Here is a 25,373-nt window from a genome sequence, read left to right on the forward strand (position 1 = left end):
TTTCGTTGCAAAAATTTATTACAGTTAGCTTGGTTATTATTTCGCCAATTAATTTTTCTCCGTTACTTCGTTTCTTTGATTTTCATTTTATCTCTCTCTCTCTCTCTCCCTTTCTCTCTCTTTTTTTCCACATTCAATTATTCGTCATTCATCCGCATTTCTGAATTGCACACGCATCGCGTGCACCAAAGTAGTTGCATACACACATGCATGTGTGATCCGCCGGGCGGCGAGTGCAACTGCAGTTATCGTTGAATATAATTGCAACTGCTGCAGTCATCTCCGGTTGTTTGTACTTCGTTACATCCTATATACATATATATGTATAGCTGATGTAAATCACTCCAGTCGGGAATCGTTTTCGACAGTTTTTCACGACTCGTTGCATCTCGATGAAATTACACAGCGTCAAATTTTCTCTGGTATGCAAAAGAAATGAAAAAAAACAAGAAGAAAATTAGTTCGTCACTTCGATGCTGCGACGCGTTGCTGCGGCCGGACTTTCTGACTTTCTACTCGCGATCTATAACAGCTCGTCCTCTCTTTTTCATCCGTAATCGTAAGAAGCCTGGAGTATACGTACAAGTATCTTGACATGTTTTTGACTCGCAAATGTAGGTACATGTTTAAAGTATGAGTCGTGGTTGGTCGAGAAGGGTTTTTTTCTCGTCCACGGGTGTAACGACGGAGTCGAAAACTACTCGCATGCGGCTAGTTTTAAAAATATACGGCAGGATATTATTCCGCGGTATGAAGGAATGACGCACCGTGTGAAGTACAATACGTGCCTACGTAATGCACGCATATGCATTTATAGTAGCTCGCTTTCTTGCCTCCTTCTCCCCCTCAGTGTGTTTTACGGACGTGACGCCAACGTGGTCGCCCATGGATGGTCCAAAAATAAAGCTGAAATATGTTCCTGCAGTGCTATACATACACGCGTATAAACTCCTCATCCTCTTCATCCTCTTCATCCTCCTCCTCTGTCCCGCATATCCCGTAACTACCGTGCATACGAGTCGGGGATCAGCCAAAGCTTATCCCTCGTAGCCTTGCTACCCCTGATCCGAAAAGACTGAGGACCATGGCTTTCCGCCATTCCTGCACTACGCGTGGAATACGGATCGGGTATTTTTGCCTTCTTTGTATACCCGTTATTTTTTATTCAATTCAGCTTACAGCGATACAGCTTCTTTGCAGTGTCGAGTCGTGACGGTCTTCCGATCAAGCTTTGTGGAAGAATTTTTACTCCAAAACGCGCATCGTGTGCATTACATAATACGTGTGATTGGGTACTGTCGAATAAGAAGGCGTGTAGCGTTCGTGATATGTTACATAGCGCGGAAGAGTGAAGAAGATGAGGGATATCTCGCTGTGAAGTGGGAAGAGTATGTGGAAAGAGAAGGAGAGAGGTGATTGCACCAAAGGTTTCTGACCGTGTGTGCAACGCAACTGCACTCTGTATCTCCGTCTCTCTTCTTCTCCGCACACGCGTGATCTCGTTATAGTTTTAGAGAGAAAGAGAGAGAGAGAGAGAGAGAGGGACGTCTTCTCGGTCCCATGCTGAGCTAGTCCCCCATCCCTTCCTCTCTCTCTCTCTCTCTCTCTCCTCCTCGAGCCCTCTCGCTTCTGCCTATCTCCCTCTTCCGAATTCTGTGCTTCTACGATGTCCCAGCAGCCGGTCCGCAACGATGCTCCAAAGGATGCGAAGGCAGTATCCGTACAATGCGTTGGCGGTCGAGACGCGCGGCGTAGAGCTGAAACGACACTCGATAGTTCGTGACGACGAAACATTCGAGTGATCGACGAATCAATTTGACTTAGGCGCATATACATTGAGAAAAAGCTTGCGGTGCGGCAGCGGCAGAAACGTGTTTATGAACGGTGTTTCGTACTACGGAGAATTGTTATCGATACTCTCGGTATCCGGAACCACGTCTAACGACCACCAACGGTCGCGAACCATCGAATCATTCCTTCGTGAAACATGCCTGGTATAAGTGTTTGTGTGTGTGTGCGTATGTAGTGCCCTTACGGTTTGAGGTGAAAACTGTGAGGCGACACGCGGTCACTTCGAATCCCCTTGTCATTGATGAAACAGCTTTAACACAGAAAGAGAGTGACTGCATACACATCGATGTATCTACGTACAGTGAACGAGTACTCGGTTTAACAGTTGTTCCGAGTTAGGTTATACATTTCGTGGTAATATTTACGACTTTACATCTGTACCGTATCCCGTTTATCGTTCTTGAAATGGTATGTTGACGACGACCCAACGAGTTTTTTTTTTTTTTTTATCAAATACCCAATTCCTGGATTCTGGTGTTATACTGTAACTTTACGTACGCTTCTCGAATCGACTGATAAGAAGAAATAGAAGTAGAGAAAGAGAGAGGGCGAAGGAGAGGGTGGGGGGACAGGGACGGGAACAGAGGGACAGAGTATATGTATTTCTCCATGTAAAGTCTTTGACGTCCCATAAACTTCCATGAATTCATTTTTCTCCATTTTATTCTCCATTTTTTTTCTCCATGTCCCATGAGGTCTCACGAATTCTTTTTTCTTCGTTTTTATCCCCATTTTTTCTCCATGTCCCGCAAAGTCCCGCGTATTCCTTCTCTTTTTTTTTTTCTCTCCATTCTTTCACCACGTCCCGGGAATTTTCATGAATTCTACATTTTTTCCCCATGCCCCGTGAATTCGTCCATTCTTTTTTCTCTATGTAAAAAGTTTTTGATGTTCCATGAAGTTCCATAAAGTTCCATGAATTCTTTTTTCTCCATTTTCTCCCACTCCCAGAGGGATACTGAGAGGGACAGAGGGACACAGTGGAACGCAGAGGGAAGGAAAGAGAGAGAGAGAGAGAGAATCTTCACTTTGCGTGATTCCATTCTCAGAATGTTATACAAATTTGTTGGGATCTTTCCACTTTTCATAACGTTCATTCATTACCGTTAAATGAAAATTGAATTCAGTGGAAAATCTTGTCAGTTTTCAAGCAAGAATATTACAGCCACAGGCGTTGTCCAACAATGTTATGTAATCCAGAGAAAAAACGTTGATTATCCTGTACGAACAAGGAAAGTTTGTATGCGAAATCTTGCCGACACCCTCGCTTACTTTCAGACTAAACTTGATTATCCTTGTGGGGTTTTAAAACCGTTTTTTCATTAAAATTCAGGCATCTTCAACCAGCAGGATGATTTTTGAAAATTTTCATCCGTTCGTCCTGTCAGAGGTGATTTAACGAAGGGTGTGTTACGCGAGCAGAGTATTAAAACGAGATCGCGAATCAACTTCCAAAGCACACCGGAAACGACGATCGTATCAATGCAAAATTATATGAAACCAACGAGTCTTGATTTTTGCAATACGTTCTCGATTCGTCGATTCAATCGATCCGGGTCGATCACCTCGAACCAATTGTCTCCTCGTATAATCTAACCGTATCTAGCTATCTTTCCAATTCTATTTCGACAGTATTGCCACACAGGGACGTACTCCTCGGTGTGTAGGAAATCTCCTTATCTTATCTCTGCAACGTCGCGGTGGCAAAGGGATGGGATGGGGGGTGGGGGGCAGCAGCTGTAAGTACCGCAGAGACATAGCACAATCATCGGTCCGAATTCTCCGTGCTTCGCTGTTCACCGAGTGAGTCTAACTCGACCTCTCGTAGTTCAGTTCCAGAGTCGCGGTCGTTCGGTGAAGGCGCGTTTCGTTTCGCTTCGCATGCTCGTCGGAAAACTTAAACGTTGGCTAGTTTTTCTTCCCGATGTTTTGCAAATTGTCGTTTAAATAATTGCGAGTGAGTGCGCCAGTGGACCGGAAGATAATTATTACGAGTGTGAACAGGCACTCGATCCAAGAACATCGAGTACGGACAGATGCACTTCAGAAGAGGACGCGATGATGCAGTTTTGTGGCTAAAAACCGCGAAACTTGTGACGATTACGCGTTTCTCAACGCAGAAGTGATACAACAATGACACAACCACCACCACCACCACCATCATCATCATCATCATCATCGTCATCCTCGATGACGATCATCGTTGCGAGTGATTGATCAAACCGCAGGAAGACAGACGCCACAGTCCATGTAAAACGTACCGCATATCAACTGCAACGAAGATCTTTGATAGCAATCTTTCGGTTCACCGCTAAGATTAAGAAGATTCTGAGTAATATTATACAAAGATAGACAAGGACTTTTGTAATGCTCACACCAATACGGCGAATGATTGCAACCACCAATAAATAAACCTCACCGATTGCGACGATATTATCGCGACAATGGACAATAATTATAACCAGAAATGTATCGTCGACGGTGATGCGGGGTGTGAACCCGTTTCTTACGACATTTTTTATTCTTGACTGGAAACATTGGTTGTCTTTTTTTTTTTTTATTTTCATCTTTCATTTTACTCCTTGATGAACTCACATCGTGCGCATACGCGAAGTGACATTTCCAACGAATATCGGTGAAAATGTTGAAGTACGTTCACAGACCTGTTCGTCCTCGCGTTGTAATGAGGAAGAAAAAAGGACGACGTTCCATGTCCAGGAGCTGGCCTGGTACCCCAGGCACTCTCTCTGCTATCTCCGGTGATTCCGAGGTAAAGAATTTTCACTCGATACATAATTTGTCATTATATTTTTTGGCAACGAAACTCGGAGAAACCAAAGTACATAACCGAAAACTCTCGCAATAATCATGCGGGATTCAAAAACCATTCGTCACTTTGTGCACACACACACACACACACGGGCATCTTGTCTGCATCGTCGTTCACACTTTCTTGACAATGGATTTGTTAACGATGACGGTTGAATTCTGGCCGTTACCAATCCTTTGAACAGCTGTTATCTCTGTACTACACAATATAACATTGTCCGATGATAAAATTGAAGTATAACTACGTTCGTACGGCGAGCGGATCGTTTCCGTTTTATGAATCGAAAAAATACACGTCGGTTTACTTCGTAGTATATTACATACGACGATATCGTACACCGGTCGAACGATGCATTGCATAAATGAATTAACATGGTAATCATTTTTACGACACTATACTACGTAATTTATAAACTCTGTACATATATTATTGCATATGACGCGTAATTCCGGTAACCCCTTTTGGCATTTACGGTATAACTTCCAAGTTCATTATCTTTATCGCGAACGTTTTCACGGAAATATTCTAAATATAACGTAATCTTTTTATACAAGTACGGAATCCCGTGATGGATATATTCGTACGCGGTACAGCGGTCGGAGAAACTATATAAAGATATCAAATTTATAAATAATACGTATTCTCTGTAACGTGCAAGGAAATTGTTGCGATTATTGGACTTTCCGATTCTATACTTGTATCCTCGTTTCAGAGATGTGAAATTTTGTCACGGTATTACCGTGATGTCTGGATACCGGTATAAAATTACATTATATTACATTATATTACGTTATATAGGTGTCGGCTTATTATGCACGACGTTTCGGGTGACAATAATAACGTCTGTCTCGTTTTCAATTACGCATTTTTAATATTTACTTTGCCGAATTATTCGTTATTCCAAGGTGAAAAATGATATTGTTGTTGTTTTCGTTATCGTTGCTGTTTGTTGGCCAGGCATAGCTGCATTTTGTGAGGCACAGAAGAGACATGTGCAAAGTATTTACACACAATCTTGGTTTACACGCATACTTGGGCGTTATCGCGTATCCAATTGTAAGCAAGTGTCAACTTCTCAACCGACTCGCTCAATTGAAACAAACAATCAATCAGGTACAATTGCAGCTCGTCATTGCGTGATAATTTGTGCACGGTGTCGCTTATGCCCGGGTATGTGTAACGAATTGTGACTCGTGTGCGGAAAAAAAAAAATATCGTATTTCAGGTATTCGAGATTTACCACACTGCGAATAATAATAATAATGATGATGATTGCACGCTTTCTATCATTCGAAATTACGCAATCTTTGTCACTCCGGTTTTCGCACGCAAGAAAAACAAAATAGATTGAATTCCGATCGTTTGAAAGAGATTCGAATAAAAAAGAAGAACAAAAAAAAAGCGTCATTACTGAGGACAAATTTTCAATCAGAACCTTCACCGACGTACAGAGGAGTCAGATGCTCTGATTCGTAGTTGGCGAATGTATCTACCGGAAGTCCGGCCCACGAGTTCCGGTTCCGGTTCAACACGACGCTATATGCTTGCACGTGCTGTGCTGTTGCTGCCGCTGTCGCGCTGCTACTGCTCTCGTTGTTCTTTTACTTCTCTCCTCTCGTAACAACGAATCTCTCTGTTTAAAATCTCCCCACAAAAAAAAAGCAAAAAAAAAAAAGAAAAAAAAACCCCCCGCTTAGCCGGCTAGATGTTCGTAAAATGTACGTACAATGTGCGTACGTATGTAATATGTATGTATGTACGTATACCGCATATTTATTATCGAGAAAAAGAAACGGACTCATTGACGTATATTCCACGTTATAATTGTGGAAAAACCTCTAAACCTCGATAACAGTTTTATATCCTGTCTGACGTAGAAGTTATAGGTGGCGATTTTTCTTCAACAATTGTCACGTTGTTGTTGTTGTTGTACACCAGACACACGACGTTGAAAATATAACGCACAATCTTAGCAACGAGAAACTAATTATCCCGGTGTTTGGTACACTTTGGTAAAAATAATTTTATGTAATATTCAGGCTCTTCGACGCGCGTCCCTCTTAATTTTCTAATCTTAGCTCGGACCTTACATATTTCCGTTTTATTATTATTATTATTATTTTCCCTACCGTTACACTTTACAGTTTATTCTTATCGCTATACTTTTGCGCGAGTTATTTGTTATCATTGTTATTTCAGAGTAAATTTTATATTTTTTAACATACACACAGGTGTATATAATATATGCGATAATTGCGTTGTGTCGATATTTCGCGCGAATGATTGTTTATTTTTGTAACTGTCAGCGCGAATTGTAATTTTGTTTATCATTCGTTCGCAATTATTGTATTACGTATGTACGTTCGATCAAACGTGCAGGGAGCTCCGTTTAAGATTTAAAAAAAAGAAAAAAGAAAAAAAGCAAACTCTGTAAAAACTTGATCCACGATCAATGTAAGCTTTCAAAATTCGGCCAAAGGTGTTAATTTCGATAATGTCTTTGAACTTTCAGATCGACTACCCCGAAGTACACGGCGGAGGCGGCAGAATGCACAGAACGCCGCATCCAATCACCGACCATCGTCAGGTCAACTTGGTATTCGATGATACGGTAATATTTTTTATTTACCTTTCTCTGTTTTGCTCCTACCATTCGCTTATTCGTATTCCAATTTGCATTCCGATTCGCATACCTTCGCGTCAACGCCTCGCGTCATTCCCTCGATTATTATCATCATCAAAAGTTTTTTCCTGCCAATTTATTTTCATTGGACGTTTAATCTCATCGAAGTATGGAATTCGCGGTAGAATGTACAAAAGGTTAAATTTATTGTTCCAAATGACGTAAAAAATATGCTACCAAAGTTTCAGCTCTCAATATTAATATTTAGAGGTGCCTCGTCGTGATTTTCTATTTCCCGTTTAAATAACATGGGAAATTTTTTATTTGAACGTTATAATTTTATAATTCGTGAACGCATTAGTGTAATGATAAGACCGGAACGTATTTTTTGTTAGGAAATTGAACGCTCTAGAAAAAAGGTCTGTTATCGTTTTGTGATAAATCTACTCTGAAAAGTTACTTAAGGTAAAAGGTAAACAAGGGATCATAAGAAAATAAATAGTCGATCCTTTTTATACAGTCTAACTGTATCACAAATCAATATTTTCAACCTTTTACCCTCGTGTGGAAAACTGCCTGATGCGAAATAAAAGAAAAATTAAAATTAAATCCAGCCTTCGTTAAAATGTCGCAACGTCGTGCGTGATTCTATCATTCCTACTTTTTCATAGACTACGGCATCGGTGTACGGACGTGTAACGTATACATATACGTACATGACGAAGTGAGTTTCGCGCAGGCAGAATTCTCGCTTTCGATATCTACTCGAATAAAAAAACAATAAATAAACCATTCTTACTGTCAATGAATTGTGAATGACAAGTCTATGACTTCGTGGCCAATGAATCCCAGGAATGCTTGTGGTGACCGAGTGAAATTTCAAGAAATTACTATTAATGTACGAGTAATGGCGACCATGTCGATATTACTTACGTCGATCTTTTTAATATCTTACAAAATTTGTACCATTTTTTATTTTTATTCTTGCCTGATATTCAGATCTACACATTTTATATCCAATATTCACGGCGCAATCGTATAACCCTTCGATATCCGGGGACCCCGCCTGTGTACGTCAAATTTTAGTATACGATACAATTGACAATCGTCGTTCAATTTGTTTCTGTTTTTCATGAACGAATGAACGAACGGACGAACGAAGGAATGAATGAATGAATGAATGAATGAATGAATGAATGAATGAATGAATGAATGAATGAATACGCTGCTTCGCAGGCCCTCTGTATCAGTCGGTCGCTGTGCAGTCTGAGTATGTATCTCTATATACATACCCAATATACCATATCGAGACAGAGCGTTATTAGGCTAATTTCCCTTGTATATTTATGCTACACAAACATACATACACACGCAATCACACGGATGTGTGCATACGTATTTATCTGGGCATTTAATGGGAGACCCGAGGGGGTTTATTCAGTTACGAGAAACTGTGGATATACAGGCATAGGTAGGACAACCTATCCGCATCGTAGGGAACCGAACCGAGGGAAATGGGAATACGATGTCGTATGGAGTCGCAGAGTCGTGTATAGGTATGCATTATGGAGAGAATAGAAAAAGAGAGAGAGAGAGAGAGAGAGAGGGAGAGGGTATGCATCGTATGCCTACTAGATACAACTAGCCGAGCAGCGGCAGCGAGTAAACGTGGCGGAGCGGAGTAAAGCCACAGGTGACCCTCTTTGCCCCCTTCGCCTCGTTCCCTCGCGCCGTCCCTGGCTCGGTTGGTTGGGTCACGTGACGCGTTCTCTCGCCGTCCTCCCCCGCCCCTTCCTTTCTTAACCCCTCGCCGACCCCACCACGCCTTTTGCCGCTCGCACAGTTTCCTCGCCTACCTCAGCGACGTACGGTTGCTCAGGCCCGATACAAACGAAACACCAAACCAAACTAAGCTAAACGAAACGAAACGAAACTAAACGAAACGAACCGATACCAACAATACGGAAATGTCTCATGGTGCCTTGTGTCGCTGGTGCTGCTGCTGCTGCTCTCGCTGCAACGGCCTACGCGAGAATATGCGTTTATTTACAAACAAATAAGTGGCGCTGTTGTTTAATAAATGTTATACAGCGAGTTTGACGAGGCTCGTTGTATCATCCGTGACTCGTCGTCGTTTCTTTTGCTTTTAAATTTATTGTTATACATATATATATGTGTGTGTATGTATACGTATGTGTATATGCAGAAGTGAATCGATAGTATTATTGTGTATGTTTGTTGTGTCGTGCGTGCGCGTTATACTCGGGAAACATGGACACCTTCGGGATGTATCAAGTGAGTTTTACAATCTTTACTCACACACACAGACACACACACCGCACACACGCATACCCATACTCGCGCGCGCATACACAGACACACACCCAGGCATTCCACGCGAGTTTTAGTCACGACGAATGATTGTATATAAATAAAAGTAACTTGTTAAATGTTATTTACTCATATCCAAACGTTTTATGCACACATATTTCTGCCAACATGGCCTTGGGCTGTGCGCGAAGGTGGGAACCTCTCATCTCCTCTCGTTCGACTTTACCTTATCTCTATCTATCTTTCTCTCTCTCTCTCTCTCTCTCTCCTGGTATTATGTATTATCTATTGAATCCTGTTCGATGGGCACGTAAAAATCCGGTGTCGAGTCCTGCTTAGTTCGCTGATTTGGTTGTACTTACCAATGACGAGAGAGAAAAGGGACGAGGGAAAAAAAAATGTCAAAAATGGGATACCTAAGCCTCGTGCCGCACGTCGGTCGTTTACGAATTACCGTAACAGCGCTAATTCCGCCGTTCTCTTATTTTTCGTCCTGACAGTTACAGCAAACTCGATGATGCTGGCTATGCAATTATAAGAGCAGTCTGTTTTGTTTCGATGTGATGTCATCGGGCGTTCTAACCTACGCTTGAAATGAATTTATCACGCCCATTAGGGGAATTTTCTGGATCTCGTACACTCCATCGCCCTCGATTTTCTAATCGCATCGTTCTCTAACCTATCATCTACATTCGATCATCGTTCTCGTGCTGTTGCAATTTGAATATTGGCATTTACGCTTGACACATTTATTTTCGCATTGCGATGATGGTGATGATAATCACGTAATCCCTATGTAGTTACTCATCTTCCTCTGTAGCTTTTATACCTGGGAAAAATTAATTAACCTTTAGATTTCTCGATTCCTTTCGCGAAGATTTGAAGATTTTTTTTATTTCTAAAATCCTCAAATTTTAACTCTTCCATGCTTGAAAACATGCTCAGTTCATATTTAGAGTCAAACTTTACGCTTCGACTCATTGATGATTGAAAAACATTTTCTTTCGTTATGTTACAGTTTTCGCAGGGCCTGACTGGCAGGCCAGAATTGTTTCAAAAGTCAAACAGAAGCAGCCATTCCAGTGACACAAGCTCCGCTTATAGCGGCTCTGACACAATGACGTCTGTTCAAAGCTCCTTGGATGCCGACGAGGTCGACTTGTCCGGACTTGTCGAGTCCATAGTAGACAGCGATGAGGAAGAAGACCTTGCCGAAAGCATGGATGTAAGCATTGTTTTTTACGCTGATTTTTTCTAACATATATTTTGTCATTCTTCTTCCCAACGGTGTGATGTCTCTAATATACCTGGGCCCATCCACTTCGGAAGGAATCAAATTCCATCGTCTATTTGGTCGGAATTCATTTTCATCCCTGTTGATCGATTGATCGCTTTCAGAGCCTGACTGTCCGCGACACGATAAGAGACTGCTTGGAGAAAGATCCCGTGGATCGAACTGCGGACGACATAGACATACTTTTGGAATTTACGCAACACTTGAAAGCCTTTACGAATATGACGTTAGCGGTGCGAAGAGCGTTGTGTGCCGTTATGGTGTTCGCCGTGGTCGAGAGAGCCGGAATGATCGTTCTTAACGATGGTGAAGAATTGGACAGCTGGAGCGTGCTGATAAACGGAGCAGTTGAAGTTGAGCACAGCAACGGCCAGGTCGAGCAGCTCCAGATGGGGGACAGTTTTGGTGTTCAACCAACTAAAGAGCGCCTCTTGCATCGAGGGGTAATGAAAACGAAGTTAGTGTTGAATGGAAACTTTATGAACTGCAATTTTGAATACAATGAACGACGAATGGCGTTCAATGATTAATTTTCAATATTTCAGGTGCGATGACTGTCAGTTTGTGTGTGTAACGCAGGATGATTACTGCAAAATCCAGAGTCAGGGTGTTGAGAACACAAAACGGCACGAAGAAAATGGTCGAGTAATATTAGTCACTGAATTACGAGGCGCGTCGGATGGTACCGGACGTAAAAGTCACGTCGTTATTCGTGGCACCCCGGAACGTTTGATGTTACAGTTAATAAAAGAGACTAGCACCACAGATCCCACCTATGTAGACGATTTTTTGTTGACGCATAGAACGTTTATTGACAATCCACTGTTGGTAGCTAATCAACTTTTAGAATGGTTTACCGAACCACAAGTTAGGGATCGTGTAACAAGAGTTGTGTTGTTTTGGGTGAATAACCATTTCACGGATTTTGAAACTGACCCAGCAATGATGGAGTTTTTGGAGACGTTTGAGATCGGTTTGGAAAAAGAAAAGATGCACGGTCAGTTGAGGTTAGTTCGACTTGGTTTTCATTATATATAAATAGGGATCTGAGTTTAATTATTTGAACAATGATTAACAACTGGTTCCTCAAACAGATTGCTGAATATTGCGTGTGCGGCAAAAGCGAGAACGCGAAACGTTACATTGACAAGACCGAGCAGAGACGAAGTCCTGCATTTCAGCATACTCGGTGGCTATGAGAGAAATTTTGGAATTTTCATCTCTAAAGTTGACAAACGATCAAAGGCTGAAGATGTCGGATTGAAAAGAGGGGATCAAATTCTCGAAGTAAACAGGCAAAGCTTCGAGCACGTTAGTCACGCGAAAGCCCTCGAAATTCTCAGAGGATCAACGCATCTCAGTATTACGGTCAAGTCCAATCTTCTTGGTGAGTTTTAGTCAAAAATACATCTTGTATACATTGGCATTGTCGTGAATTTTAAAAAAGCTGCCAGTCTCAGAATTGTTGAATAACCTTTTCTTTGTTTTCAGCATTCAAGGAGATGCTACAGACACCCGACAACTCACCAAGACCAAGGGGAAGGGTGAGCAAGCCGGAAATTACGAGATTACAAACCGACCTCAGACTGTCGACGCATACGGATCCATTGACACCAGTAAATGCCATCAATCCCTTGGTCTGCAACTTGCCGTTGTTAATGACAGACAGTAATGTCTCGCCGTGTAAAGACGCTAAGAAGGAGCACAAGGGTTTCATGACGCTAGCGCCGAAAAAGAGGCTGCAAAAGGCACTGGAAAAGATGAAAATATTGCCAAAGAATACTATCAAGTATGTTTTACCGTCTCGGATGACATTCGTACCTAACAAAGTTCGCAATTAATCAACTATTTGTATTTTTTCAGCGATGGCGTACACGTTGATGACCCCCTAGGTCCTCCTCATACCCCACCAGGTACGGGACTCACCCAAACCTCGAACCTCTATCATTCCAGAAGTAATCCAGATCTCACTACGATATATTACGACGACCGTGCGCCAGATTATCCTGAACACGTTCTCAAGGTTTACAAAGCTGACCAGACTTGTAAATATTTATTAGTACACAAAGAGACAACAGCTCACGAGGTAAGAATTGATTTACAAATCAAGCCATATTGATTGAAAATTACCTATTATTGTTGTACCACATTGCAGTAAACTGAATACAAAACAAAAAAAAACAACATTTCTCCGATAGGTTGTAATGCTGGCTCTGCGAGAATTTGGTATAACTGATAGCAGTTCGAATTTCTCTCTGGCTGAGGTGAGCGTCAGGGAAGGCGGTATGATCAAGCAACGTCAGTTGGCTGATAATCTGCAAAATTTAGCGGAAACGATAGGTCTTAGTTCTCGTTACTACCTAAAAACAAAGGGTGTATCCGAGACTCTTGTTGCCGATGAACAGGCGCCCGAACTTGTCCGCGAATCGCAAGTTCATTTCCTCCATCTAAATGCTGTTGAAGTTGCGATTCAGTTGACGCTGCAAGATTTCAGCATATTTAGGTAGACTCATCAAACATCAGTTGTCTCAATTGAGCATAGTTTCATTCCAGTTTTCCGAGTGATATGCAAGATTTTTGTTTTATCAGGAAAATCGAATCGACCGAATACGTTGACGATTTATTTGAGCTAAGGAGTAGGTATGGCACGCCGATGCTCAGGGACTTTGCCGAGCTCGTCAACAGAGAAATGTTCTGGGTTGTGACAGAAATTTGTTCGGAGCACAATCTTGTCAGACGAAGCAAAATCATCAAACAGTTTATCAAAATTGCTCGTAAGTTTGGTTTTCATCAAACGATCACCGCGCCAAAGAACATCCGTAAAAATAAACGTGACTTACGTATTCTACAGGGCAATGTAAAGAGTGCAAAAATTTCAACTCAATGTTCGCAATCGTTTCTGGGCTGGGTCATGCGGCAGTTGGTCGTCTTCGAGCAACTTGGGAGAAACTCCCTACTAAATATCAAAGGTTATTCAATGATCTGGAAAAACTCATGGATCCGAGTCGAAACATGAGCCAGTACAGGCAGCTGATAGCATCGGAACAAACTCAACCGCCAATCGTAAGAATTGATATCTATCATTCTCGATCGTTTTCTGTTTGAATATCGTGAAATTTTCGGGACACTCATTTCTTCTTCCAGATTCCTTTTTACCCAGTTGTTAAAAAAGACTTGACTTTCATTCATCTGGGTAATGACTCCAGGGTTGAAGGGCTAATCAATTTTGAAAAGCTCAGGATGATCGCCAAGGAGGTGCGTACACTAACGAAAATGTGCTCCTCGCAGTATGATTTGCAAACCATGACAGACATCGGAGGACAAGCATTAAGCTCAGCAATGGTGTCAATGAATCAAATGAACTCGGCGAATCAAGGTGCGTTTCGTTTCTCTTAAAATCTGTGCCACGTTACAGCAGTTTGACATCCCTTTGAAGGACTATTTCAGAGCAGATCAGCTTCGCTTTACCCTTAAATTAGTAAAAACGGTCTCATCTCTGTGAGACTTCGGCAATGAATCGAATTTCATCAATTAATATAACCGTAAATCATAAAGGGGGACAAACGGCAACCGTGAAGAGACGGAAGAAGTCAACGGCAGCCCCGAATCCCAAAAAAATGTTCGAAGAGGCTCAGATGGTTCGCAGAGTAAAAGCTTACCTAGCCAACATGGAAGTGATCACAGATGAAGAGCGTTTGCACGCGCTTTCCGCCGAGTGCGAACCCCACGCGGGCGCGGTCGCGATTGCTGCCGCCGTGCCGTTGGCCAACAGAGGTAGGAGACACCCGTCACCTACGCTGTCGACGACGAGCAGCGCGAGTAGCACAAGCGAAGGTCGGAAAAGCATACAAGGTGAGCTATGGTCTATTGTTTGCGCGCGATCGTACAAACAGAGGAAAGAAAAAGGAAATTGTACAAACTGCAAATTGGGAATCATGAATTCCTCGAAACTGTCTCGTTTTCCAATAACTCGCAGGTACAAAATTTGGAGCAGCATCGCCACAAGCGCAGAGAAAAATACTTGCCTTATCCGACCCTCATAAGACAAGACCTCACCAACCAAAACACTGCCCAGCTCCACTTCCTATACCTGGCCTAGCTCTGCATGCGGGTGGCTTGGAACCCAGTCCCGGAGCGCCGAGAAGAGTCGGATCAGCAACGAGGGTTCCGATGCACGAGAGATCGCATAGCGATACACCTTCTGGACTGCCGCCACCTGTTGATCTGAGTGCAGAAAGCAGCAGTGTTACTAGTCTGAGTAATCTGCAACCTCTGAGAAAAACACTGACCAGTGGTGAGTTGTTTTTGTATTTTCATTGTTTATTTTTATCTAGTTTTTAAATTTAATTCTTGTGTACTTATCTGCTGTTAGAGCAAGTCTTTCTTTTTGTTAATAATAATGTTTACTGATCTTGAAAGAAAGTGGTGGTCAGTTGTACAAGGCAGTGGATTATTTGAGAGCAATTTTAATACGAGGTATAGGTAAATAATTTTCGTGGTATTACGCACTTTAAAAATATTATTCGACTTCTTACGGCTGGTGTTTTGAATATGTCTTTCTTACTATGACACAACGGAATTAAATTCACGACGTATGTGCTTTTAACCATCTATCATCTTTAGTCACACATCTGACACTTATTGCACTGTAGTAGATAATGCCAATCGTTCAGATACCACAGGGTGTGCAACAAATTACCGTATATCAAATTTTACGAAATTTCATTTTCATTTTAATCAGGTAGACGTAAACATCTTCTGAAACAAAAGCGTCATGTATGTTCAAAGTAATTTGCAATCTGTTAATTAGAGTTAAATTTAGTAAACAATGTGAGTGTCGACTCATCCACTGATGAATTATGACTGAATGTGTTATTTTAATATTTATCTTGACTTCAGACCGATAAACTGAAGCAAATTGACGACAAATTGGTCAAAATATCGATCAATATCTATCAGAAATATGTTTTCAACTTCATCTTCTGCCATATATTTTATTAACTATCAGAAACATCTAATTATCATCATACCTCACTCTCTCATTGCAGTCTAGTTGATAATATTTCTGATCGCGTAGGTGGTTGAATTAGACAATCTGGTAACTAGCAGCATGCAAAAAAGGCTTTAGAAATATAGAATTTTATGTTTTGCGTTATCTCTATCGATTTACTGCTAGCAGTATGTACGTTGCGTTATAATCTTAGTTAATATTATTAAATCAAAAAAAAAAATGAGCACTCTTGCATCAGATAATTTGCAAAGCAAAGCAACTTTTGCAATAAATCTATCACATGCATTTTGGCGACATCGCTTGTTATCATTAAAGTTTTAACGTTGCTTAAAGAAACAGTGATCTGCGTACATAATATTGTCACCAAAAAATGTCAAAGCGGTACATAGAGCTCGAGGAATGAATAATTGTTGAATCTTGGCCTATTCTGAATGTACCGATATGTAAATTTAATGAGCCACAGAGTAGGTGTATAGAGAATCTAGATTTCCCGCTAGAAACGGTAGTGATAGACGTGTGTTGGGGAATCGACAGGTTCCGTGACAAGCAGTGACAGTGGTCACAGTACGCAATTGGACAGTCACAGTGGCAGCAGCGTTGAAGCCGGTGGCAGCCCGCCTCCTTCGCAGAGACGACACTCGGCTATGCAAGGTATGTCGCATATCTTAGGAGGTAATCTTATCATCATCTTAGGCAAGGGTAGTTTTTGGTTTTTTTTTTCCTCTGGTATCCAATAGAATGTGTCGGTGAATTGTCGTTTTTGGTCTTGTAGTACGTATTGCTGAAACTATTTATTGCCAGAATATTGCTTTATTTGTAAACCGTGTAAATAATTAAAAAGTTTTTTTTTTTTAATTTCATTTAAAAATTCAACTAAAAATAAATTCTAAAATAGAATATAAAAGGCAATCGATACAAATAATGCTATACGATATTACAAGATCCAAAAAACATGTCGAAATTTGTTTCAGTTTATTTTTACTTGATTGAGCGTTATAGTCATACCAGTGGTGTATCAAATATACTTTGAATAGCAAATATTATCGAAGACAGATAGTATTTGATGACATAAGATCCTTTTCTAAGGTATTCCATGGCGCCGTAATTTTGGTCTGTGCAAGAACCTTATAAAGGATCTCAGAAATTATTGTAAATTTTATTAAAATTTTACAATAATTGTTATTATAGTGACAAAATATGGTGAAGAAAATAAATTAATTCGTACATGCGATTTTGACGTAGATATTTAATTTGAAGCCGGCTGAGCTTGCTTGTATTCTAGCTTTGACGGTGAATCCATATCTATATTGGGTAATATGGTGACTATGTAAAAGATTATGAAAGCGATTCGAGAATTGGTAGTATATAAAAACAGTTAACAGACACTAAAGGGTATTCACCGATGCCTCATTGGTCTGGCTATTTTTCAATACATTTATTGAGAATGTCGCATGTCGCTCCGCTTCTCTCAGAATATGAATATAATTATTTAAGTATGTAACGTGTTTGAAGAACAAGAAAAAAACTACAAATTATCATTGCCCTTCGGTAATTTGTTCAAAATCTATTGGATATTGCTTATTCCTTTTTCTTATGCAAAATACAATCGCTTACAAGCTTCTTGGAGAAAACTTTTCAGTTGTAGCTTTTATTTCATTTCATTCGTACCTGTATATAATGATGAAGGTATTATCACCCCTTGCATAAATCTGTTGCGCATCGCTGTCTGTACAGAGCTTGGTTCTTGTTACAGCAAATAAAAAGCAGATACACGTAAGATGTAATTGAAACAGTAATAAGAGGAAATATAATACCTATTTGCTTTTTGACATAAAAAAAATAGATTTCTGTTATCTAAATGCGTATAGAGTGATTACTATTGAAATGAAGGATACAAGTACGACATATCCTCTCCACTATAGAGATTTATTAAACCTGTAATCTTCTAGTACCGTAATGTATACGGTGATGATTGAGTGAATGGAAACGGTATACAAAGCCGTGTATTCGTACTTGTATTTATGTACACACCGATTGCAATAATATTTGGTCGTTTTATGGTAGTAACTTGTGTAAGATACGTTGTGTCAAACTTTATGTACTTGTAGGATAATTGTGTTGAACTATTTTACGTGTATATGAGAGTAGATAACGCGAAATTATAATAACTTACATGTGTCAACGATCGATTTCGTCATCATTCGTTCGTGTTGCAAGTAGTCGTACACCTGTAAAAGTAGAGGTTCAATGAGAAAAAAAAAGAAAGAAATCGTAGGTGTTGCCAGTGGGTGGATTGGTTGGTTTCTTTGCATTGTAATGTTGTATGTGTGGTGTATGGTGCAGGGTCTGTAATGAGGGGGGGACTACCTCCGTTCCCACACGCAGTCGCCGTGCTGCCTCCACTTCCTGCCACCTACAACCACTACTATCACCACCCCCAACCTCCTCAAGGTGAGTTTTCTTACCGCAGTACAATGTGTAGCATCTCGGTAAAGCAGAAGTGTCCTGCGGTTTGAGATTATGTGTCTAGCTTTTCTGAAATACAGTCGCTACTGTCGCTGCCGCTGTTATGCTTTGCTTACCTAACACCACATTTTTTTTCTTTCATTTTTTAACGCAACACCTGTATTAAGACTAACGTGTGCGTACCTTGTGTGTAGCTGTGTCGGTACAGGGTAATATAACAATTATTATGTTACCTGACTGTGGATCGGACATTGTTCCTTATATGTACCTGTGCACAGTTCTATGTCTATTTAGTAGTGTGTCATGTATTTTATTTTTGCAGTGTAACATTAAGAGGTGTCGGCTGTCACGTCTGCTTATGTTTCGCATATGTATTATTTAATCTTTAATTGCTTGTGAATAATGTGGTTTGGTATATCAATGATTTCAGTGTCGTATAGTAATTTATGCGTATTTTCACTCGGAACACACTTTTGTTGTATGTCCTTGGACGGTGTAAAAAGTTGAAGAAATTTTCCAATTGCTAATTATTCTATATCAGCTTACTTTATTTTGTAACACTTGGGCTGAGAAGAATACCGCTGACTGAGTTTAGATTGAAGTCAGCTTTTCAGTATAATTTCTGAGGTGTTTCAGTTTTCACACAGTCCAGGATTTACGGTTCACTTAATCGACCTTCGGTTTTTAGTGTGCGAGACATTGAGGTATAAATAATCTTTAAAAATACTACCTGACAATACCTCAATTCCTAATTCTGTTATATAAATTGTGTCATACCCAGGAATGTTGAAATATTATTTTGCAAAATCAATTTGAATTTTAACCCTCGTGAGTTCTGAGTCAAAGATAGAATCTTTGAACCAATTGATGTAACAATAACTGTTACGGTGTAAAACTGTAAAAGAATGATGAAATAGAATAAAATTTCAACTCTTGTTTCCATTTGCTATTTTATAAATTGTTGTTATTTTATCATTCCTGAAATTTCGCGAGTATGGTGTACTGGATAAATAGGGCTTACAGGTATAGGAGTTGGTATTGGCTTGCCTCCTGGAGGAATGATGATGCGAGGTGGTCCAACCCGCCAACCACCTGCCTATAAAGTAGCGGCGCAGATGGCTAGGCTCCACAGATTGGGCAGAGCCCATAGCCACGAGGGGGTCACGTATCACACCGACCACGATGATGGTACTTAAATTCTACAAATACGTATTCTTAAATAAAGGTCATGAAGAATTTCACCACAGGTTATCACCAATATATGTATGTCTGTATCGTTTAACGTGTAACGTGTCGGTGCACAAAAATGATTTCTTATTGCCTCTCTCCATTCAATAACCGAGTTGCAATTTTACGGCCCTTAAGTACAGATACGTTATTCCTTTCTTCCCATAATTTATTGTTATTCTTGTGTGACCGATTCAATGCCATCGAACGGAGCAATAATATCATTGTATTTCCTACAAATCTAACTGTGATTTATCTGAAATTGATCTTGATATTCGTGTACCTTAAGAGTGTTCGTAAAGAAGAAATATTATTGCTCTGTTGGCACAATTTAAAACGTGTTTCCATGCGTCGAACAAAGGCTTTTTTTTTTTTTTTTTTCTTAATCTTTTTTGTCTCCATATTCACTTATCGTTAGTTTGTTTTTTCCTCGCGGTGCAATGTGTCACTTGTATATTTAATTACTTTGACAAACTCCGAGTAAGCTGCGTTGATAAATAAATAAATAAATGAATACATAATTAAATGAATATACAAACACACACATATGTATGTATAATATATGCAATATACACGAACTCGTCTTTAGATGTAAATAACTCGTAAAATGAGTGTTTTGCACTTGATGTGATATGCGTACGTACTTTCTGTGTTATGCTGTGCACATTATTTGATCTTGAAGCACCGTGCCTGTTTGTTTCAGCTCTACCATTTATTCTTACTTGCTTGCATTTTGTTGTACAATAACTCCGTATTTATATATACATTATATTACACATTTTTAAATTTAATCCCGTTTATTTATTTTATCTTGTTTTGCTTCTCGTCTTTTACGATATTTATCACAAAGCTTTGTTGAATCGCTTTTTTTCACATTCGCAAAACGAGGTTTTTCATTTTTTTTCTTATTATTGTTCGTTTCTACTTTACGCTGTCATTACCGATACTCCTAAGTTTTATTTATAATTTTTTTTTTTTTTTTTCATCCATTCAAAGTCTTCATCGAAATTCCAGCCGAAGAAAAATTAGGACAAAATTTTACTCGACAGTCTACCAGGATTTACATTTTCGTCTTACTTATACATATGTGTTTTATTTTTCCTTACTTTTCAATCCGCAAATAATTCACTACTTTGAACAAACTTTGGCACGTATGGTATTTATATACATATATTTTAATTTTTTTTTTTTTTCTCGTCCATTTTCACAAATGCCAATAAAAAATCATGGTAGTTGCTGCGGTATTTGGAGGGTGAGTAGAATTTAGGCGCATTCGTGAAAATGAAACAAATGTAACAACGTTAAAAAAAAAACCACCGAGAACTTTTTCGTTTAAAAAAAAATACATAATCTATATATATATAAATATATATGTATACATGTAGCGTTTGATTGTTACCAAAATAAGAATCCCAGGTGGAAAAACGAAACGCCATAATACAATAGAAATTTATATTGTTACAGATGACGAGGATGCTCAAGTTTCGGCGGTGTAATCTTCGGTAAGATTAAAGCTAGCCGATTTTATTTTTACGTTAGGTAATTTCTTGTTGGAAGAAAAAGGAAAACAAAAAAAAAAAAAAAACCGACATTTAATGCAAGAGAAAATAATAATAGTGACAACAATGATAGCGAATTAAATACCACCGTGAACTGATTGATCCGAAACTATAAAGTGCTGGAACATTTTCCATATCTTTTTTTTTTTTTTCTAATTGTTTTGTTTTTATTTTCGTTTTAACGGTATGTAATAGAATAGATGCCAATAAAAGATAACAGGTTCTTCCTTTTGAATTATATAACAGTCGATGGGTAGCAAATTCGACTAATTGAAAAAGGAATAATAACCAAGAAGCTGATTTGACGAACAAGACATATATTATGTATAAATGTAAACTGACACAAATATATACTATATGTGTTGGATGTCCGACCGATCTTGCGGATAACATCGATCAGTTATCTATTCAGATCTTTAGCTAAAAATTTTCTACACAAGACTGCGAGAGTACATATGAATAAATATTCGGTTATAGCGCAAATATATTATATAAATATATATTTTGACAAAGTGAATGTTGAAAGACGTGGAATTATAATTTGCTCCGTCTTCTTTTATGCATGTAGTGAATATTAAATATTGAAAATACGTCTAATTTTTACTCATTTTCATTGTTAGCTGTGGGAAAAATTTTGCAATGAAATATGCACGTTTACCAATATTTTACTAGAAGATATTCCACCGTCAGCTAAAGACAGATTATGTCGAGTACACATTATAGAGTAATAATAATATTATTATTGAATTATTAGTAATAGTAATAACGATTAATAATAATAATAATAATATATTACATTTTATAACGAGATAACTTTTGCGTAAGCTTGGATAGAATTGATCTTTTAGTTGAAAAAATGTGGAAGTAAACGATTCGCATTCATTTTTAATAAATCATTCACTTTCGGCGATATTTAACCAATTGTTTTCTCAAAGAATAGAATTATCAAGCGTTATAACGTGGATCGTGGATATATATTTTAACGAACTATTAGTTTTTTCTTTTATTTTTTTCTTTTAACTCTTTTAATTCTTCTCTTATTTTGTTTTGTTCATGATTTTCTACCAAGATACGGGTGCGTACGTTATAAAATCTCGATTTACGAAAGATCTGAATCTGACATTGAAATTAATTTGTAAACAGGAAAGACTATTATGAATATACAAAACAATATATGTATACTATTCATATACGCTCGAAAACAAATTTTATTATTTTTTTTTTTTTTCAACAAAAGTCGAAGATCAATAACATTTCACGTTATAACTGAGAAACTATTATTATTATTATTGTAAAAAAATGGAAAACCGGATCAAAAGCGTCCGATCTATACAGTAAAGAAGACGTAGGTAAAAGAAAACTGTGAATGACCAACGCATTGACTATGATTAAGACAGTAAAGAAAACGGAATGAAAAAGAAATTGATTATCGACAAAATGATTAAAAAAAATCATCTCAAATCGATATTGAATATTATGCATATACATTTGGAAAACTGATTTGATTTTTGTATTTAAAAGTAGTAATAATAACAATATTCTATACAATATAATATAATATAATACAATACAATATAATATAATATATGTGTAATAAGTTGAGCCCAAAGATGTTAAATATCGTTTATTGCTGATAGCTGCTGTACACAACGCGGCTTCTGTATTATATAATTTTAAGTTAGCTTTTAAATTTTGTAATAAGTCCAGTTTACTGTAAATATAGTACAATAATAATGATAATAATAATAGTATTAGTATATTAATAGTAATAATAATAATAGCGATCGATTCCTATTGACCAGGGGAACATAAATTAGATTTATTGTTAGTTCAAATTCGCGTCTAAAACTGTTAATTATAATAACGTGAACAAATCTTTTTCCGTGCGTACCTCTATGTTGAAATAATGTTGCAATCCGAGTTATGGATTATGCGTGACAAAACGAACAATTTCTATATCACATTGTTTATACATACATACACACGCGTACAGTAATTCTCCGCAGTAATACGGCACGGGTATCTTTCTATGCAGAAATGAATCGTAAATATAGTGGTTTTATTCCGTACGCGTGACGGTAAACATACATTTTCTACATGGCATAAAATATTTAGGAAAAAATATACGCGCAACAAGTGTCCGTTTCGGAGGAAGAACAAAAAGAAAATATTGCAGTATATTTACTGTTATTTATTTGCATGTATGTATGTATATCCATTTCTCTCTCGCGTCCATTGATTTCGTTTTATCATGGGTAATCTTTACGCAAAAGTAAACAAACCAACATTTCAGCCTTGCGTCGATTGCAAAAAAGAAAAGCAACAAACAACAAAAAGTGTAACGTATTACTTTAAACTGCAATTTTCTATAAACTAATATATATATATATTATTATTATTTAATGATGACGATAATAATAATAATTGTATATTACGTAGCTATAGTAACGATGATACCTGTATGTATATGTATTATTGGGCTGTTGTGGTTAATTGCTTAAAGAAGAGCCTGAATTTCCCGATTTACCATCTCACCTCAATCTCTCTGCCACCAGCTTGGTATAGTGCAATGCAGAAAGATGAAACCAAACTATTGAAAAAAAAAAAAAATACCCACTCAGTGTCCACGAAGTCAAATGAACGTTACAAGTGAAAAAAGAAACGCGTGAAATTTTTCATATGCCACTAGGCAGTTTCATTAATGCGACTGTACCTATAGGCTTGTGTTTATTCGAATAATTAACCGCCTTCTCAGCCTCACCGTTAATTTTATTAATCAAAAGTGGATAATAACGGGCTCGAAATTTTACTGAAAATACATTTTATGCATATATGTATATTGCTTCTCGTTTTAACATTCCGTGTTATTTGTCATTCGATCAACAAGGAAAAATACTTTTTTATTCCAACAAATATATTACTTGAATGAATTAAAAGAACCGAGACGAACTAAATTTCTTAATTTTCATTATTTTTATTTTTCTACTACCTTGTTTCTTGCACGAAAAACAATTATCACAGAATTTTGAATGTATGTACCTATATTTGACTTCCTGGTCACCTTGTTTCAGTCTTACTTCGCTGCAATGATAACTGACGATGCATATGAATAGCACCAGAATATTAAATTGAATGTGAAAAAACACCGTTTCAACCGTTTCGTGAAGAAATTGCAGCATCAACGACACTTGTACATATCTTATGTTTTTAAAAATCGTGATGCTCCTTTTAAAAATAGAAAAATTATCGTACTCAAGTATGTATGATAATCATTGAAATTAGCCTGTAATTGAAGTATACTTCCTGAAATTCGAAACAATGGCAAGAAATCAGATGACTGCACAATATCCGTACAATTGTTGCAAGTAAAGTGGCTTTGAAAATAATTTTGCTTCATTTAACACAAAAAAATAAAAATAAAAATGAGTATTCATTCGCGATTACGCATTTATTACGATACATGTGTAATAATTCTATCAGTTCAATAACCGCGCGATCGTTTGCGTAAATTTTTATTTATTGTCATTATTATTAGGTATTATTTTCACCACGTTCGTCGCTCATCTTTAGATAAATTGACATTGGACGATTTATGTATAAATTATTCAAACAATTGACTTGACTCAGAAAATAAGACGATTCCTGTTTGTGTAAAATTAGTTTTAACTCACTGGGAAAATGTTTTGGAATGTTGTTAATTGCGAAATTGAGCAGGATTGATGTGGGCAAGTCTGACACAGCCGGTGGCGTAGTTTCATTGAACTGTAGTTTAACCATATAATACCGATGTTAGAAAAAGAAACGTATGTACGTACATTCATTGCAATGTTGGCAAACAGAGAAAGAACTCGGAGAAAAAATTTCATGTTCATATGCATATTCAAATTTTCGTACGTATAATAATAATAAAAAATAATAATAATAATAATAATAGTAATAATAATAATAAATAATTATGATAACTCTTTGAATACATATACTACGGTACATATATATATTTTTTTGTTTATTTTTTGTTTCATTTCATCTTTTTTTTTCTTTTAATTTATATAATTGTCTCTGTTATTTTAATTATTTATAACATAATAAGCATGCGACAAGAAAACTTTTGTATTTAATTTGTTTAATAAAACTTCAAAGTCATAGTACAATAATACTTTGACAATATGTTTTTTTCATTT

General features: G+C 38.0%; 1 protein-coding gene across 5 annotated transcripts in view; it reads left to right on the forward strand.

The window, feature by feature from the left end:
- Positions 1–23,834, forward strand: part of LOC124310186 (rap guanine nucleotide exchange factor 2-like) — a 73,548-nt gene extending 49,714 nt beyond the window's left edge. For 3 of the 5 annotated variants that reach the window (XM_046773970.1, XM_046773971.1, XM_046773968.1), the window contains exons 4-20: positions 7,194–7,292; positions 10,654–10,860; positions 11,034–11,386; positions 11,475–11,936; positions 12,024–12,316; positions 12,421–12,718; positions 12,793–13,015; positions 13,128–13,432; positions 13,519–13,703; positions 13,781–13,992; positions 14,074–14,305; positions 14,485–14,781; positions 14,906–15,223; positions 16,475–16,591; positions 18,284–18,391; positions 19,421–19,594; positions 21,098–23,834. In XM_046773970.1, coding sequence (XP_046629926.1) covers positions 7,194–7,292; positions 10,654–10,860; positions 11,034–11,386; positions 11,475–11,936; positions 12,024–12,316; positions 12,421–12,718; positions 12,793–13,015; positions 13,128–13,432; positions 13,519–13,703; positions 13,781–13,992; positions 14,074–14,305; positions 14,485–14,781; positions 14,906–15,223; positions 16,475–16,591; positions 18,284–18,391; positions 19,421–19,594; positions 21,098–21,129 — 3,915 coding nt within the window. In that variant the 3' untranslated portion in view covers positions 21,130–23,834. Of the gene's footprint in view, positions 1–4,458; positions 4,622–7,193; positions 7,293–9,151; positions 9,600–10,653; positions 10,861–11,033; positions 11,387–11,474; positions 11,937–12,023; positions 12,317–12,420; positions 12,719–12,792; positions 13,016–13,127; positions 13,433–13,518; positions 13,704–13,780; positions 13,993–14,073; positions 14,306–14,484; positions 14,782–14,905; positions 15,224–16,474; positions 16,592–18,283; positions 18,392–19,420; positions 19,595–21,097 lie in introns of those variants that run through there. The other 2 variants (XM_046773969.1, XM_046773972.1) reach the window with 2 other exon arrangements.
- Positions 23,835–25,373: the final 1,539 nt, after the last annotated feature.

Source organism: Neodiprion virginianus, chromosome 1 (assembly GCF_021901495.1).
Source record: "Neodiprion virginianus isolate iyNeoVirg1 chromosome 1, iyNeoVirg1.1, whole genome shotgun sequence".
Classification (NCBI taxonomy): Eukaryota; Metazoa; Arthropoda; class Insecta; order Hymenoptera; family Diprionidae; genus Neodiprion; species Neodiprion virginianus.